The sequence below is a fragment of the Taudactylus pleione genome, unplaced genomic scaffold (assembly GCF_031769625.1).
Source record: "Taudactylus pleione unplaced genomic scaffold, aTauple2 ptg000418l, whole genome shotgun sequence".
Taxonomy (NCBI): Eukaryota; Metazoa; Chordata; class Amphibia; order Anura; family Myobatrachidae; genus Taudactylus; species Taudactylus pleione.
The window spans coordinates 1,129,765-1,148,276 of NW_028284820.1; the positions used below are offsets into that span (position 1 = coordinate 1,129,765).

Below are 18,512 nucleotides of genomic sequence, written 5' to 3' on the forward strand. Positions count from 1 at the left end.
TAGATAGATATGTAGATATGACATAGATATGAGATAGATATGAGATAGATAGATATGTAGATATGAGATAGATAGATATGAGATAGATAGATAGATATGAGATAAATAGATAGAAATTAGATAGATAGATAGATAGATAGATAGAGATGTGAGAAGCACAGTAGATATAGGAGAGGGTTAGTGCATCTCCATTTGATATTTACTATAATGTATGATAATGGCTTCTTGTTGTGCAGCTCGTCCATCTGCTTCGCTGACACCGGGAGATATCAGCATTCTGCTGGGAACAGAGAAATCGGTCATGTGTGAAGCCACCAATTATTACCCCCAGCCTGTGACCATACGCTGGGTGAGATACAATAAAGGCTCCTCTAGCTGCGTGGCCTTGGATCGGGGAATCTGCACCACTGACGCAGTCACTAATGGAGATAACACGTTTAATGTTACCAGTCATCTGACGTTAAGCCCTACAACAATAGGCGATGATGGGAATAAATATTCATGTATCGTGACTCACGGGTCTCTGGAGACTGAACTCAGGATTAATTTTACTCTGACAGTGACAGGTAATCTTTTATGTCTGTGATACTGATGATGATGAGTTTATAAGTTCACATAAGGAACATAAGAGTGAGCACTATCATACTAGCTCAGTGACCAAAGGGGGAATGTATCTAACCTTCTGAAGAGTGGAAAAGTTATCCATAGCTTATAGACTGTGCTGCATAAATGCTAGTTAGAAGCTGATTGGTTGCTATGGGTAACATCTCTACTTGTCCACTCCTCACTCTTTAGAAGGTTTGATACATTTCCCCCAAGTTTTCAGGAAAGAAGGCGGCACCTGGTTCATGCTGTGCACTACACAGTAAAACAAACACACCGCCGCCGGCGCCAGGTAGTACATTCACTGACAGTGAGCGTCCTACCCGGCAATGGTGTGTCTGTTTTAGCAGCCAATAAGAGTCAGACAGATTCTTATTGGCTGCTGCACCCAGAACCGGTGCCCGCTCATGAGCACCACCTTCCGGCACAGTTGGTGAAGGGAGAGACATCATGTCGTCTCTCTCATAGTGCAGAGTGGGAGGAGCGGATGGTGGCGGGCGCAGGAGCGGGGATTCGGGTAAGTATAGTTTTGTGTTCTGTGTGTCTGTGTATTTTATGTGTAAGTGGCACTACTACTGGGGGAACTGCATAAGGGGCATAAAGGGCACTACTGGGGGCACTGTATAAGGGGTACTGCATAAAGGTCATTACTGGAGGCACTTTTTTGACGCGCGCACACAGTTGGGGGGAGGGGGCACCATTTTTCATCTTGCCCAGGGCGTCAAAGACCCTAGTTACTCAGCCTGCTCTCCCCCCACCTTGTATAGCATTCCTTAATTCAGCCTGCTCCCATGCAACGTACAGCATTCCTAAACTCAGCTTTCTCTCCCTCCCATCATGTACAGCATTCCTAAACACAACTCTCTCCCCCCCATCATGTACAGCAGGCATATCAAACATGTGGCCCGAATAAACATTTTATGAGGCCCGACAATGTGGGCCCACAAATATATAATATGCGGCCCACACCCCGGCCACGATCGGAGCTCAGCTCCAATCGGGCAGTGTTTACTTTATTTAAAGCTGGCAGCGCTGGTCTCTGAAGCGATCAGAAGCCTCTGAGGCCAGCGTTCCCAGTGATGCAGCTCCCGCGATAAGAGGAGCCTGCGCCTGCCGCTCTGGATCTAATTAGATCCAGTCAGCGGCAGCGTCTACGCGGGACGGTGGGAGCGAAGGGAGGTGATAAGGGCCCAGACCCAATTCCCAAATGTCCCGCCCACTTATTTACTGTTAGTCACACTGTCAGCCAGGCCGGCTTAGCTGTGCTGCTGCCTGTCAGCACTGCAGTGCAGGCGGGCCTCGGCGCAGCAGGAGCACCAGCGCGATGGTCTGTAGATAGACTGTCACTGACTCAATCATGTCACGTGACACCTCTCCAGTCCGGGGGCGCGGCGCACCCCTCAGTTAATAATCTCCGCGGCTGGCCCCCCCTGTCCTCCTTTGAGCATGCGCAAGGTCAGAGATTTGATTTCTGACATGCGTAGTGAGGACACTGGGATCCGTCGAGGCGGGCGCCATCTTCTTAACTTGAGCAGCGGAGCAGACTGTCACTGGGCTGGGCTGGCTGACACCCTGTGATCTTCACCTGCCTGTTGTCACTTTTTCTGAGGAGCACTGTCACTGTGAGTCTTTGTGGAATATATAAGTGGGGTTTGGAGAGAGGGTCTGGTATACATAGGGGCTGGGGGAGCCTTTGTTCAGTAAATTATTATTGAGTGGGCCCGGGGGGGGGGTCTGGGGCACATGTCGGGCTGGGAGGACTCTGTGGAGCCCGCTCTATGGGGAATATTATTATTGGGGGGAGGGCAGAGGGGGTCTGGTGCACATGTGGGGCTGGGGAGAGCCTACTCTGTGTGGATTATTACTATTGGGGTGGTCTGGTACATGTGTGGGGCTGGGGGGAGCTGCTCTGTGGGGAATATTATTTTCTACTTCAGGGTCCATAGGGGTCCACAGGGTGACCTTGGGGTATAGCTGGATCCTGGATCCTCGGGCACCACGGAGTTAAAGCTTTTAGCTGCTCCCAGGATGCACTTGGGTCCAACCTCCCCTATACCCCGCCCCCGAGCCACAGGCACCTCAGTTTTAGATGGTGCCCGGCCGGAGTCGGGTCACCCTGCGGGGTGGGCTGCAGGAGCAGCCCCCTAAAGCTTTTAATTTTTTATTTAACTTAGTTAAATGTATTTATTTTTTACTATTAGTTTTTTCTCTAGAGCAGCAGCGCTGGGCTGTCTGTACAGACGCCCATGCTGCCGCTCCTTCTCCCTGCTGGCGCCGCGACGCCAGCACTGAACTGGAGATCGCGGCGGGGGAAGCCAGAGTCTGTACTAGCCGGACTCTGGCTTCCCCCGGGACTGCTGCCGGAAGACGCCGGGGAGATCAGGTAAGCCGCGCACCGCTGATTAGCGGCGGTGCGCGGGTTCCTTTTAAATGCAGTCCCATGCCCCCGGTCTAGGGGACAGACCGGGGGCACTAGCGGTGGCGGCGGGCCCCCCCCCTCCAGCGGAGGCATACCCCGCCAGACCACTAGACCACCAGGGTTAATATCGCGGCAAGCGGGATGCCGGCAACCCGGGGGTTAATATGCTAGCCAGGGGAGGAAGCCTTCCCTGTCAGCGGCTCCTCCCCTCAGCTCAGCGCGCCTTTCAGCACGGAGTCTGGCGTCGCTGAGCTGCAGATACTCGGCCACTCCTCCTCTGAGGTCTCCAGCGGCCATTTTCTCTGTGGCAGCGTGGATACTCTCAGGGAGCACGCGGACCGGTCCCCCTGTGTACCTCTCCCCTGCAGAAGGACAGTGTACACAGCGCTATAGCCCTCCCAGACACTGAATCTGGGAGGTTGATTGTAGTGGAAAGGTGCAGTGAGTATATCTTCCTGCATGGTATGTGACTTTTGCTAGTGCTGCCTGTCTGTGTCTTTTTTCTACTTACTGTCAGCTTATACCTATCCCTTTCCTTCTCCTACAAGCCCTACAGGTGTGCGGGGGAAGGGTGTTTCTACTGACCTCACCTATATAGATCACGTATTTGTGAGGTCCGTCACATACAGTTGTGTGCTACACGGTGCCATATTGTGGGCTGTTGTTCAGCACACCGGTGAGTGCGCACGTTTTCTTCCTAAGTCATGTCTGAGGAAGAGATTGAGCACTCCGGGGCTCCGGTATTGTTCTCCTGCAGGCGCTGTTCTGCAGGAGTGGATAGGGAGGATTTGTCACAGAACGGCCTGTGCGGACGGTGCCAGGCGGTCCCTGGTACGTCTAAACCTCCCATTTCGCAGGAGCCACCATGGGCGATGTTTTCCCAGGTGCTGGTGTCCATCGCGGACCGTCTGTCGGTCCCGACTGCCGCCCCTACTAGGGCGTTGCCCCAGCCTGCCATCCCCCATTCCCCGGGTGTCCCACAATTATTGCAGACTCCCCCGGGGTCTCAGCCTGTTGGTCCCTATGCGGGGTTGCCAATGTATATTCAGTCCACCCCTGTGGCACAGCCGGCTGTGGTGCCGTTTCAGGCTCCTGTGACAGCTCCTCCACCCTGGGTGGATGCGCTTTCCCACACTGTCCAAGATTTGGCGGCAGCATCTTCGGCTTTTCAGTCGATGTTGCGCAGTGACGTGCCCTCCAGGGCGTCTAAACGCTCAGTCATGGCACAGGCTGCGCATCTTTCGGATTCTGAGGGGTTCTCGGATGATGGTGAGGTACAGGATGACTCAGCCTCAGATGCCTCAGTCCAGGAGGTAGACACTAAGTCTTCCATCAATGTGCGGGCTCTGGTTAAGGCGGTGCGGGCTATTCTTCTGATTGAGGATGAGGCACCCGCTCCCAAGTCAAGGTATCCTAGTTTTAAAAAGGCTAAGGTTACTTCTACAGCGTTCCCCTTGTCTGATCAATTGACTGATCACATGGCGGTGGCCTGGCAGACGCCCAGTAAGCGTTTCCTGCCACAGAAACGCTTGGCGTCCAATTATCCATTCCCGGAAGCGCATTGTAAGAAATGGGAAACTCCGCCTGCAGTCGATTCCCATGTAACACGCCTCATCAGGAGTGCTACTTTGCCATTGCCGTCTATATCCTCGCTGAAGGATCCTACGGACAGGAAGGTGGAGACTTGTCTAAAGTCTATTTATTCTCTCTCAGGGGCTGTAGCCCGGCCGTCCATGGCCATCTCCTGGGTGGCAAAGGCCATTGAGGGGTGGGCCAACGCCTTGGAGGACACGTTTACGGATGAATCTCCGGACGTCCAGAGGGCGTTGTTAGGACAGATGAGAGATGCCGCCTCCTACATTGGAGAAGCATCTTTGGATGCTAGCCTGTTGACCTCTAGGGTTTTGGCGGAAGCAGTGTCTGCTCGTAGATCCTTGTGGTTGCGGTCTTGGAGAGCAGACGCGGATTCAAAGAAAGGCTTGGAGGCCTTACCTTTTAATGGGGAATTACTATTTAGTCCGGACCTGGACAAAATAGTAGATACCCTGGCAAAATCCAGGTCAGCCTTCCTCCCTTCAGCTACTACACCTGCTAAGGTCCGGAGCTCGGCCTTTCGTTCCTTTCGGGTTCAGGGCAAGGCAAAGGGTCAGTCCTTCCCGAGGCAGTCCGCACCCAAGACCGCCTCAAAGCCAAAGAAGCAAGCCTGGAGTGCTAGGCGCCCTTCTTCCAAGCCAGAAGATAAGCCTTCTGCGTGATGGGACGGGCCTCCCTCTGGGGGACCCCAGAGTGGGAGGCCGACTTCTTCAATTCGCCCAGTGCTGGCACAATACCACCACGGATGCCTGGGTGCGAGAAGTGGTCTCCCAGGGGTACGCCCTGTCTTTTCGGCACAGGCCGCCTTGCCAGTTTTTTTGCACAAGTCCTTCTCAGGACAAAACCAAGGCCTTGCAGGTTCAGGAAGCCATAGAGGCCTTGCTGACGGCGGGGGTCATTATACCCGTACCACAGTCTCAACGTGGGATGGGGTATTACTCTACGCTGTTTCTGGTGCAGAAACCCAATGGCTCTCATCGCCCCATCCTCAATTTGAAGTCCCTGAACAGGTTTCTCAGGGTTCCCAAATTCAGGATGGAAACTTTGCGTTCCATCATACTGGCGATGGAACCGGGGGATTATATGGTCTCCCTGGATATCCAGGATGCCTACCTCCATGTGCCTATAGCAACATCGCACCAACGGTTTCTGCGGTTTGCTATTCTCCACAACCACTACCAATTCAGGGCTCTACCCTTTGGTCTCTCCACGGCACCAAGGGTATTTACCAAGGTGATGGCGGTCATGGCGGCTCACCTTCGGAGCCAGGGGATACGGTTGCTACCGTATCTAGACGACCTCCTCTTGCTGGCAAGCTCCCCGGAGGTACTGATCCAGCATCTCCACCTGACGGTCGCTTGTCTACAGGCGCACGGCTGGTTGATCAACTGGAAGAAATCCTCCCTCATCCCATCACAACGGATGGTTCATTTGGGGGCCCTGCTGGACTCTCGTCAGCAACGGATTTTTCTGACTCCAGAGAAGGTCTCCTCCTTACAGCTGCGGATTCACAGTTGTCTGAGCAGTGGCAGAGTGTCGGTGCACTCAGCGATGAGAGTTTTGGGGTCCATGGTGTCGGCATTCGACATGGTGGAGTTTGCCCAGTTCCATTCCAGGCCCCTGCAGGGGCTGATTCTTTCAGAATGGAACGGATTGCCACACAGGATCCGCTCTCAGATGCTGGTGTTGTCCTCGGAGGTGCGTCTGTCCCTAGCCTGGTGGCTGCAGACAGCGCATCTCCTGGAGGGGCGCCCCTTTTGGATCCCGGAATGGGTTCTGCTCACGACAGATGCCAGTCTCCGGGGTTGGGGGGCGGTGACAGGCTCCTTGTCACTTCAGGGTCGTTGGTCGGCGGAGGAAGCGATTCTTCCCATCAACATCCTGGAACTGCGGGCAGTATACAGAGCCCTGCAGTCGTCCGGCACCGCTCTTCACGGAAGGGCCGTTCAGGTGCAGTCAGACAACGCCACCACGGTGGCGTACATCAATCACCAGGGAGGGACTCGCAGTCGAGCTGCGATGTCGGAGGTGTCCCGCGTCCTGGCTTGGGCGGAGCGCTATCTTCCAGCTCTCTCGGCAGTTTTCATCCCAGGAGTCCTCAATTGGGAGGCAGACTTCCTCAGCCGTTACGATGTGCATCCCGGGGAATGGTCGCTTCATCCAGAGGTATTCCAACTACTCGTGGACAAGTGGGGGCTGCCAGAACTGGACCTGATGGCGTCCCGTTACAATCACAAGCTGCCTGTGTACGGGTCAAGGACAAGGGACGCAGGCGCAAGTCTGATAGACGCGCTGTCGGTGAAATGGCTGTTTCAACTGGCTTACTTGTTCCCTCCGATATCTCTGCTGCCTCGGGTCCTGCGCAAGTTCAAACAGGACGGAGGCACACTGATCCTGGTGGCCCCAGCGTGGCCCAGAAGGCCGTGGTACTCCGATCTGCGGAGCCTGTCCATCGACGCTCCGTACCTCCTACCTCAACGGCGGGACCTGTTGTCTCAGGGGCCCTGTCTTCACTCGGATCTGGGTCGACTATCTTTGACAGCGTGGCTCTTGAGACAGCCGTCCTGAGGTCTCGGGGCTTTTCTAGCTCCGTTATTACCACCATGCTGAGGGCGCGCAAGCCTGCTTCCGCGAGGATCTATCACAGAGTGTGGCACACTTACTTTCAGTGGTGCGAGGCCAGAAACTATGATCCCCAGGTGTTCCGAGTTTCGCGTATTCTGACTTTCCTTCAGTCCGGTTTGGACTTAGGATTACGTCTTTCTTCACTGAAGGTACACGTGTCTGGTCTGTCGGTGTGGTTCCAGCGCAGGATCGCTGCTATGCCGGACGTACACACCTTTTTCCAGGGTGTTTTGAGAATCCAGCCTCCCTTTGTGCCACCTGTGGCCCCGTGGGATTTGGCGGTGGTTCTTAGGGCCTTACAGGGTCCTCCTTTTGAGCCCTTGGAGTCAGTGGAGCTCAAGTGGCTAACTTTTAAAACTGTTTTCCTCTTGGCAATTGCTTCTGCCAGGAGGGTTTCAGATTTGGGGGCGCTTTCTTGTCGTCCCCCTTTTCTGATTTTTCATCAGGACAGAGCGGTGCTTCGCACTCATCCTGATTTCCTGCCTAAGGTGGTTTCTAGGTTCCACATTAATCAGGAAATTGTTGTACCAGCCTTTCAGTCACCTGATCTTTCGGCTGGGGAGACTTCCTTAGACGTTGTAAGGGCACTCCAGGTTTATGTGGACCGGACTAGTTCTGTGAGGAAGTCGGATTCTTTGTTTATCCTCTTTGGTTTTCACAAGAGGGGTTGGCCTGCCAACAAACAGACTCTAGCCCATTGGCTTCGTTCTGTTATTATTGAGGCTTATATGCAGGAGGGTTTACCTGTTCCAGCCTCGGTTAAGGCTCATTCCACTCGGTCCATGGGCCCTTCTTGGGCTGCTAGCCGTGGCGCCTCTGCTGTTCAGCTCTGTAAGGCGGCCACCTGGTCTTCCATTCAGACCTTTTTGAGGTTCTATGCGTTTGACACCTTTGCCTCTCAGGATGCATCCTTTGGGCGCCGGGTTCTCCTATCAGCACAGGAGCGTCCCCGCCCTTAGTTGGACTGCTTTGGGACATCCCCAAGGTCACCCTGTGGACCCCTATGGACCCTGAAGTAGAAAACAAGAGATATGGTAAGAACTTACCTTTGTTATCTCTGTTTCTACGAAGTCCATAGGGTCCACAGGGCACCCGCCCTGACGCACCTGGCTTCATATGGGCTCTGTGACTGGTCACCGGTTTTCCGTCTCCCATTTCTGTGAGTATGGTTTCTTGTGTGTTCCAGTCTTCCTTCTCTCTGTTTCGTCTCCTCCTCCGGCCTGGGCTGCTTACCAACTGAGGTGCCTGTGGCTCGGGGGCGGGGTATAGGGGAGGTTGGACCCAAGTGCATCCTGGGAGCAGCTAAAAGCTTTAACTCCGTGGTGCCCGAGGATCCAGGATCCAGCTATACCCCAAGGTCACCCTGTGGACCCTATGGACTTCGTAGAAACAGAGATAACAAAGGTAAGTTCTTACCATATCTCTTGTTATTGGGAGGGTCTGGTGCACAAGTGGGGCTGGGAGGAGCTTCTGTGGAGCATAATATAATTGGGGGATTTGATGGGAGGAGTTTATACTAATTCTTAAAAAGTCCCCCTAAAAGTAAAGTCTAGATCTGCCACTGACTGGGGGCTCTGCATAAGGGGCATTACTGGGGGCTCTGCATAAGGGGCATTACTGGCGGCACTGCATAAGGGGCACTACTATGGACATTACTGGGGGCTCTGCATAAGGGGCATCACTGGGGGCTCTGCATAAGGGGCATCACTGGGGGCTCTGCATAAGGGGCACTACTAGGGGCATTACTGGTGGCACTGCATAAGGGGTATTACTGGGGGCTCTGCATAAGGGGTATTACGGGGGGCACTGCATAAGGGGCACTACTAGGGACATTACTGGGGGCTCTGCATAAGGGGCATTACTGGGGGCTCTGCATAATGGGCATTACTGGGGGCACTACTAGGGTCATTACTGGGGGCTCTGCATTGGGGCATTACTGGGGGCTCTGCATAAACGGCACTACTGGGAGCTCTGCATAAGGGGCATTACTGGGGGCTCTGCATAAAGGGCACTATTGGGGGCACTGCATAAGGGGCACTACTAGGGATACAACATAAGGGGCATTACTGGGGCACTGTATAATGGGCACTGCATAAGGGGCACAAATTCAGGGGGCATTGCATAAGGGACACTACTACAGGGGGCACTGCATTAGTTTTTATTAATAATAAACCTTACAAAATTGCATATAAGACTTTTCTTTTTGTTGTGGCCCACACACTCTTAAGACCGGTTGGTATTTTGAACTTGACATGCCTGATGTACAGCGTTCCACGTTCCAAAACTCAGCCTGCTCCCCCCATCATGTGCAATGTTGCTAAACTCAGACAGCTCTCTCCCCACCCTAAACAGCTTTCCTAAACTCAATCTGCTCTCTCCCCACCATGTACAGCATTCCTAAACTCAGCCTTCTCCCCTATCATGTACAACGGTTCCTAGACACAGCCTTCTCCCCTATCATGTACAGCATTCCTAAACTCAGCCTTCTCCCCTATCATGTACAACGGTTCCTAGACACAGCCTTCTCCCCTATCATGTACAACGGTTCCTAGACACAGCCTTCTCCCCTATCATGTACAGCATTCCTAAACTAAGCCTGTTCTGCCCCACCTTGTAAAGTGTTCCTAAACTCAACTTGCTCTACCCCCAGCTTCTACAGCGTTCCTAAACTCAGTCTTCTACCCCCCACCTTGTACAACGTTCCTCCCCCCAACTTGTACAAAGTTCGTAAACCCAGCCTGCTCTCTGCCCACCTTGTACAATGTTAATAAACTAGCCATGCTCTCTCCCCACCTTGTACAGCATTCCTAAACCCAGCCTGCTCTCCCTTGTACAATGGCCCCCCCCACACCTTTAACAGCGTTCCTAAACTTAGCCTGCTCTCCTCCATCTTGTACAGCGTTCCTAAACTCAGCCAGTTCTCCCTCCAACTTGTATAATGTTCTAAACTCTGCCTGCTTTCTCCCTACCTTGTACAGCTTTCCTAAACTCAGAACGCCCCTCAACCTTGTACAGCGTTCCTAAACCCAGCCTGCTCTCCCCCACCTTATACAATGTTCCTAAACTCAGCCTGCTTTCCCCCCACCTTGTACAGTGTTCCTAAACTGAGCCTTTTCTCCCGCCACCTTGTACAATGTTCCTAAACTCAGCCGGTTCTACCCCCACCTTGTACAGTGTTCCTAAACTCAACCTGCTTTCCCCCCACATTATACAATGTTCCTAAACTCAGCATGCCCCTCCACCTTGTACAGCATTCTTAAACACAGCCTGCTCTCCCCCCACCTTGTACAGTGTTCTTAAACCCAGCCTGCTCTCCCCAACCTTATACAATGTTCCTAAACTCAGCCTGCTTTCCCCCCACCTTGTACAGTGTTCCTAAACTGAGCCTTTTCTCCAGCCACCTTGTACAATGTTCCTAAACTCAGCTGGTTCTACCCCCACCTTGTACAGTGTTCCTAAACTCAACCTGCTCTCCCCCCCACATTATACAATGTTCCTAAACTCAGCATGCCCCTCCACCTTGTACAGCATTCTTAAACACAGCCTGCTCTCCCCCCACCTTGTACAGTGTTCTTAAACTGAGTCTGTTCTCCCCCCCACTTTGTACAATGTTCTTAAACTGAGTTTGTTCTCCCCCCACCTTGTACAGCGTTCCTAAACTCAGTCTGCTCTCCCCAACTTGTACAGTGTTCCTAAACTTAGCATGTTGTACAGCATTCCTAAACTCAGCCTGCCCCCCACCACATACAGCATTCCTAGATTCAGTCTACTCCCCCCATCATGTACAGAATTTCTACAACCAACCTGTTCCCCCCCATCATGTACAGTGGCGTTCCCATGGGAACGCCTACCGTCTGGGGCCAGCCCCGGAGTGCTCTCGGCTCTGATAGCACTCCAGGGTTGGCGGCAACGAGACCCTACCACAAGGGTCTCGTCGCAAGCCCGATGGTCGCGATGGTCTTGACCATCGCGACCATCTTCCTGGCCGCTCGCTATAGCTGTGGGTGGTCACCAATAGCTATACGAGCGGCCAGTAGGCTGCTCTAAAAATTAAGAAGGACGGCCCTGATTCAGAGCGAGCGCTCTGTCACAGCGTCCGGCTCTGAATCAGGGCCTCTGTGCTGTCCTCACTCTGTATTCTGTAGCATTCTGTGTCGTGCATGAGCATAAGATGCATAAGATGGTATCTTTGTGCTGCTGCTGGGCGTTCTAGTAGCTTTGTGTCTGTGTACTGAAAGCCTGTGTATCTGGGCCCAAAACCTGTTGGAAATATTTGTGTATAGGTTGAGGTAGTTTCAGTACACACCAGCGGATGGCCTGATACAAAGAACAGCCCAGCTACTTAATCAGTGGAGTGGTTTTATTAATGGTAAAAAGGGTACAGTTGTACTCACTGTTATACACACTGGTTGATGGAGTGGAGCTTGTGCTGCACGTGGTGTTATACAACCCACCGGCTGGTGTGTGTATGTGGATACCAGGTAGTGGTGCAGGAATGCTGGAAGAGCTGTTGGGGTAGCAATATATCACAGGTCTCTCTGGAGCTAAGTGGAAGACTTGCATCTACCACTATGGCACTCTTAACACAGTGACAAGATGGTGCCACCCATGCAAGGTAGTAGTCTCGGTGGCCATCTTAGTACAAGGAGTGATGCCCCCCTGTAGGAGCAATATGGAGCCTGTGCAGTAGCGATCACCATTTTCATCAATTCCCACTTCCTTAGTGGTCCAGTGGAGGCTGCAGGAGCAGCCCCTTGATGATGGGGTGGTTGTAGTTATCCCAAAGGTAACACCATCGGGCAGCTGCTGGAGTGTCTGGCACAGCATGTATATTGGCACAATAAAGCTTAGAGGACTACAGTATCAAATGTATGGAGACTGATGTCCCAGGGTTTGGCTGTCCACCCTCTGGAGCCCTTTTTCAGTGAGAGGAAGCAGCCAGACCTTGGAGCAGATCCCCTGGAGGTATTTTATGTGGGTGCTCTAAAAATTAGATACCCTACCTAGACTTTCAGCTTCTTCTCCTTTCCAATTTATGGACTGGGGAGGAACACACACCCCTGAACCCGGATACACTGTATTATTCACTTAACTGACGTCATCGTATGGAATGCGAACGCTGCCAGCTGTGCTTCAGCTGACAAGGTGCGACCACACCGCCTCGCTGTGTTTTTTAAGAGGAAATTTGTTCTACACATGTGCAGAAGGCTCCCGGCAATCTCTGACCGATGCTGCTGGAAGAATCGTCAGTTTAGTGGTTAAACAGTGTATCTAGGATCACTGATGGTAAAAGGGAATCCCTATACACCACGGGTGTTGATTTAAGCCCACTCAGGTATTGGGTGGCGGAGTAAAACCACCAGTTACAACCTCTATTGAGTTTCTCATTTACTGTAAATAGTGTTTGTAAGGGCTTCAGCAGCTATACAGAACAATTCATGGATATAAACTCTAGTAATGCTTGAGATCATTAGTAGGATTTGAATCCATAACTTGTTGCATAAAATACTGAAACCCTACATAAGTATTTCATGTTTGTACATTGACTTATTCCTAGATGCTTATTGTGTTCTATGTGATTGCAGAGCAAGAAGATAACACTGGCGCAGTCGCTGGAGCTGTGATTGGGACACTTCTCTCTACGTTACTTCTGGTTTTTGCTGGGTTTTTTTGCTGTAAAAGGTTTAAGAAAGGTATGATTATCTTACACTGTCTACATTGTGATTAAGGAAACGTATTTTATCTTAAAGTGGACGTATGACCTGTCACTAACGCATAGTGGGTGGCGGGGCAGCTATTGCGTGGGCAGAACCCACATTATACAGATATAATCTCCCCTATTGTACAGGGCTGCAGGATATGCTGATGCTTTATGAATGCCCATTATTACTACATTATATATATATTTATTCCCCGCAGACCCTCCCAGTCTCTCTGAGATTGCAGGGAATGAGGAGATGATTGACATGACCAGGACGACCCTCACCTGTCAGATCATGAACTTCAGGCCCAATGACATTGAAATCTCTGTATGTCTGAGACGAGGAGAGAATATGATTAATATCCACACCTGGAGATCCCGGGACCGCATTCCCCCAGCCCGCATGATGGGAAATGACAGTACTGGGGGCAGCCGTGTGGTTATAGGAGTAGAGGAGCAGCAGGGGCTGATTAATGGGGCTGCAAATCACGCGGAGAAACCCCTACGGCTAGAATTGGTTCCTGTTCTAAAGACCAGCAGACTTGGTACTTCCAGCTGTCAGTGTTCTATTCATATAACTCCCAGCATTGCTGAAGATAACAGAGCAGAACTATATGTACGGGTAGCGCACCCAGCTCTGAGGTCACCGGTCTCTGTATGGAGAACACTGAACGTCATTGGAGGTAAGTCTCTTCTCTGATAGATACTTACAGGTTCATTTATGATTTGTTAATAATATATTGTGTAGATATATAATATACAGACAGTACTAACACAGCGACACAGTAATAGCAGACACCCTAATAACTGTTTGGTGCACAGTCCATGATCTGGACCAGTTTAAAAGCTGGATCAGTGCTTCTCCACTGATCTGTAAGCCCAATAGAAGGCTCCAAAGCTGCAAACCTCTGAATCAGTGGCATAACTATAGAGGGTACAGGGGGTGTGCTTGCTATGGGGCCCAGTGGCTTAGGGGGCGCCTGCTGCTGTAACTAGTCAGATCCTGTCAGCGGCAGCGTCTACGCGGGTTGCTGACGGCGTGGACTGGAGCGTGAAGAGAGGTAAGTATTGCATGTGGGAGGGGGGCCACAGCATAAGGGACAGTACTAGCGGCATTACTGAGGGCACAGCATAAGGGGCACTACTAGGAGCATTACTGGGGGCACTGCATTAGGGGCATTACCAAGGGCACAGCATAAGGGGCACTACTAGGAGCATTACTGGGGGCACTGCATTACCGAGGGCACAGAAGAAGGGGCAGTACTAGGGGCATTACTGAGGGCACAGCATAAGGGGCACTACTAGGAGCATTACTGGGGGCACTGCATTAGGGGCATTACTGGGGGCATTACTGAGGGCACAGCATAAGGGGCAGCACTACTGGGAGCATTACTGGGGGCACAGCATTAGGGGCATTACTGGGGGCACTGCATTAGGGACATTACTGGGGGCACAACATAAGGAGCACTACTGGGGGCACTGCATAATGGGCACTGCATAAGGGGCTTTAATACAGGCGGCGCTGCATAAGGGGCTCTAATACAGGGGGCATTGCATAATGGGCACAACTACAGTGGGTACTGCATAATGGGCACAACTACAACTACAGAGGGCATTGTATAATGGGCACAACTACAGGGGGCATTGTATAATGGGCACTGCATAAGGGGCACAACTACAGGGGGTATTGCATAATGGCCCTCATTCAGAGCCGGACGCTATTTGCGGTCGTTCGTTTAAAAACAAGGGGTGGCTATTCAAATGATCCGTACGCACATTGCAGTCTGTTTACACCTCTAAGTCTGAACGAACGAGCAAAACATACGCTCGTTTATTTGTTAAAAACGCCCCCTGGCCGCACGCATCCTACGTCATGTCCGCTATTTATTAGATTAATCGAGTACATCGACCAGCGTATGAATTGCTCGCTATTCTTGTGGTTGGTGTTTGCTACCACAAATTTGCGTGCAGTTCTGGCTATAAAATAACCCAGTGACGTGGTCAATGACGCTGCTGTTTTAAATATACACACCCATAAAACGCCCGTTTTGACCTTTAAGCACGCCTGCGTTCGGATCTCCACTCCCCATTTTCAAGCACCTTCCCCTGTTACCACCCACATACGCCTCATTCTGTCACTCAAAATAGCAGGCACTCGCTATATTGCGTACAAAGGATTTTAGACCGCACTGACTGGTTCGCGCATGCGTACTAAAAAGCGTACGCATGCGCAGATGTGCAAACATCGCTCGGAACGAGCGTACTGCCGCTAACGAGCGGCTCTGAATGAGGGCCAATAAGCACAACTACAGGGGCACTGTATAGGTAGACCTACGGGGCCCCTAGGAAATTTTGCTATGGGGCCCCTATACCTCTGGTTATGCCCCTGCTCTGAATGGTTAGGAAAGGGACGATAACAAGTAGAGTTTGGGGCTGTGAGAGTCCAAGATAAGTTAGGAAAGGTAAGTGTAACTTTACTTTAACAATATTAATTGGTTCATTCTCTCCTAGTGCCTCCTAAGCAGTTAACAATAATGGCTCCTGAACATCTGACACACGATGAGATGGTGACGCTGACTTGTCCGATTAATGGATTTAGACCCAGAGTTTTGTCTATCACGTGGCTGAGGAAGGATCAGGACCAGGAAACAGAACTTGTAACGTGGGACTGTACAGGAACCAAGATTCTGGATGAGAAATACTCACACAATGTGAAGGAGATTACACATGAGGATACATCTTTCAGCTGTATAAGTGCTTTGAGGATGAAGCCAAATGTGAGTGAAGATCAAGGAGTGAAATACGTGTGTAGAACCCATCACCCTGCGACCGCACAAACCGCAGAGCAAGAACTGGATATGGTGGTTACCGGTGAGTGTTGTCCTACAGAATCTATACCATCCGCAATATAACCTATTCCACAGGGTTGTGCCAGGGCTTCTTGAGCTATTTTTGTTTATGTCATAAATGAGTCACCAAATTAATAAAAAACAAGAGATATGGTAAGAACTTACCTTTGTTATCTCTGTTTCTACGAAGTCCATAGGGTCCACAGGGTTGACCTTGGGGTTATAGCTGGAACAGGATCCATGGGCACCACACAGTTAAGCTTTTAGCTCCCAGGATGCACTTGGGTCCTCCTCTATACCCCGCCCCCGAGCCACAGGCACCTCAGTTGGTAAGCAGCCTAGGCCGGAGGAGAATATGGAACAGAGAGAAGGAAGACTGGAACACACAAGAAACCATACTCACAGCAATAGGAGACGGAAAACCGGTGACCAGCCACACAGCCCATTTGAAGCCAGGTGCGTCAGGGTGGGCGCCCTGTGGACCCTATGGACTTCGTAGAAACAGAGATAACAAAGGTAAGTTCTTACCATATCTCTTGTTTTCTACTTCAGGGTCCATAGGGGGTCCACAGGGTTGACCTTGGGGATGTCCCAAAGCAGTTCAACTAAGGGCGGGGACGCTCCTGTGCTGAAAGGAGCACCCGGCGCCCAAAGGAAGCATCCTGAGAGGCGAAGGTGTCAAACGCATAGAACCTCAAAAACGTTTGAATAGAAGACCAAGTGGCCGCCTTACACAGCTGAACAGCAGAAGCGCCACGTCTAGCAGCCCAAGAGGGACCCACAGAACGAGTGGAATGAGCCTTAACAGAGGCTGGCACAGGTAAACCCTCTTGTGCATAAGCCTCACAAATAACGGAACGAAGCCAACGGGCTAATGTTTGTTTGGTTTTCACAAGAGGGGTTGGCCTGCCAACAAAGAGGATAAACAAGGAATCAGACTTCCTAACCGAAGCCGTCCGGTCTACATAAATTCTAAGCGCCCGGACCACATCTAAGGAAGTCTCACCAGCTGAAAGACCAGGGGACTGAAAAGCTGGCACAACAAGTTCCTGATTAATGTGGAACTTCGAGACCACTTTGGGCAAAAACTCAGGACGAGTGCGGAGCACCGCTCTGTCCTGGTGAAAAATCAGGAAAGGAGGGCGACAGGAAAGCGCCCCCAATTCAGACACCCTCCTGGCCGAAGCAATTGCCAGGAGAAAAACCGTTTTAAATGTCAGCCACTTGAGCTCCACCGCCTCAAGAGGCTCAAACGGAGGACCCTGCAGGACCCGTAGCACCACCGCCAAGTCCCAAGGAGCCACAGGAGGCACAAAGGGAGGCTGGATCCTGAGAACACCCTGGAAAAAGGTGTGAACGTCTGGTAGTATTGCAATCCGCCGTTGAAACCACACGGACAAGGCGGACACATGAACCTTCAGAGATGCAAGGCGTAAGCCGAGATCCAATCCTGACTGAAGAAATTCCAAGATCCTAGAAACTCGGAACACCTGAGGATCATAATGTCTGGACTCACACCACTGAAAGTAAGTGTGCCACACTCTGTGATAAATCCGTGCTGAAGCAGGCTTGCGTGCCCGGAGCATGGTACCAATAACCGAACCGGAGAAGCCCCGAGACCTCAAGACGGCTGTCTCAAGAGCCACGCCGTCAAAGACAGCCGACCCAGATCCGGGTAAAGGCAGGGCCCCTGAGACAACAGGTCCCGACGCTGAGGAAGAAGGTACGGAGCGTCGATGGAGAGGCTCCTGAGATCGGAGTACCAAGGACGTCTGGGCCACGCCGGAGCTACCAGCACGAGCATGCCGCCGTCCTGCTTGAATTTCCGCAGAACCCGAGGAAGCAGGGATAGCGGAGGAAACAGATACGCCAGGTGAAACGTCCATTTCACCGACAGTGCGTCCACCAGACTTGCGCCTGCGTCTCTTGTCCTTGACCCGTAAACGGGCAACTTGTGATTGTGACGGGAGGCCATCAAGTCCAGCTCCGGCAGTCCCCACCTGTCCACGAGTAGCTGAAACACCTCTGGGTGAAGCGACCATTCCCCGGGATGCACGTCGTGACGGCTGAGGAAGTCCGCCTCCCAATTGAGGATTCCGGGGATGAAGACCGCCGAGATCGCCGGAATGTGACCCTCCGCCCAAGTCAGGATACGAGACACCTCCGACATCGCTGCCTGACTGCGAGTTCCGCCTTGGTGGTTGATATACGCCACCGTGGTGGCGTTGTCGGACTGCACCTGTACCGCCCTTCCGTGAAGAGCGGGGCCGGATGACTGCAGGGCCCTGTATACTGCCCGCAGTTCCAGGATGTTGATGGGGAGAAGTGCTTCTTCCGCTGACCAACGACCCTGAAGCGACAAAGAGCCGGTCACTGCCCCCCAACCCCGGAGACTGGCATCCGTCGTGAGCAGGACCCAGTCCGGGATCCAAAATGGGCGCCCCTCGACCAGATGAGCTGTCTGAAGCCACCAAGCCAAAGATTGCCGAACGTCCGGAGACAACACCAGCATCTGAGAGCGGATCCGGTGAGGTAACCCGTTCCATTCTGATAGAATCAGCCCCTGCAGGGGCCGGGAATGGAACTGGGCAAATTCCACCATGTCGAATGTCGACACCATGGACCCCAGAACTCTCATAGCCGAATGGACCGACAGGCGGCAACGGCTCAGGCAACTGTGTATCCGCAGCTGTAGGGAGGCGACCTTCTCCGGAGTCAGGAA

General features: G+C 52.1%; 1 protein-coding gene across 1 annotated transcript in view; it reads left to right on the plus strand.

Moving 5' to 3' along the window:
* The window catches only part of LOC148506239 (uncharacterized), an 86,449-nt gene that overhangs the window by 37,345 nt on the left and 30,592 nt on the right, over nucleotides 1-18,512 (plus strand). The window contains exons 3-6 of the mRNA XM_088447110.1: nucleotides 237-566; nucleotides 12,826-12,933; nucleotides 13,160-13,624; nucleotides 15,453-15,812. Coding sequence (XP_088303236.1) covers nucleotides 237-566; nucleotides 12,826-12,933; nucleotides 13,160-13,624; nucleotides 15,453-15,812 — 1,263 coding nt within the window. The remainder of the gene's footprint in view (nucleotides 1-236; nucleotides 567-12,825; nucleotides 12,934-13,159; nucleotides 13,625-15,452; nucleotides 15,813-18,512) is intronic.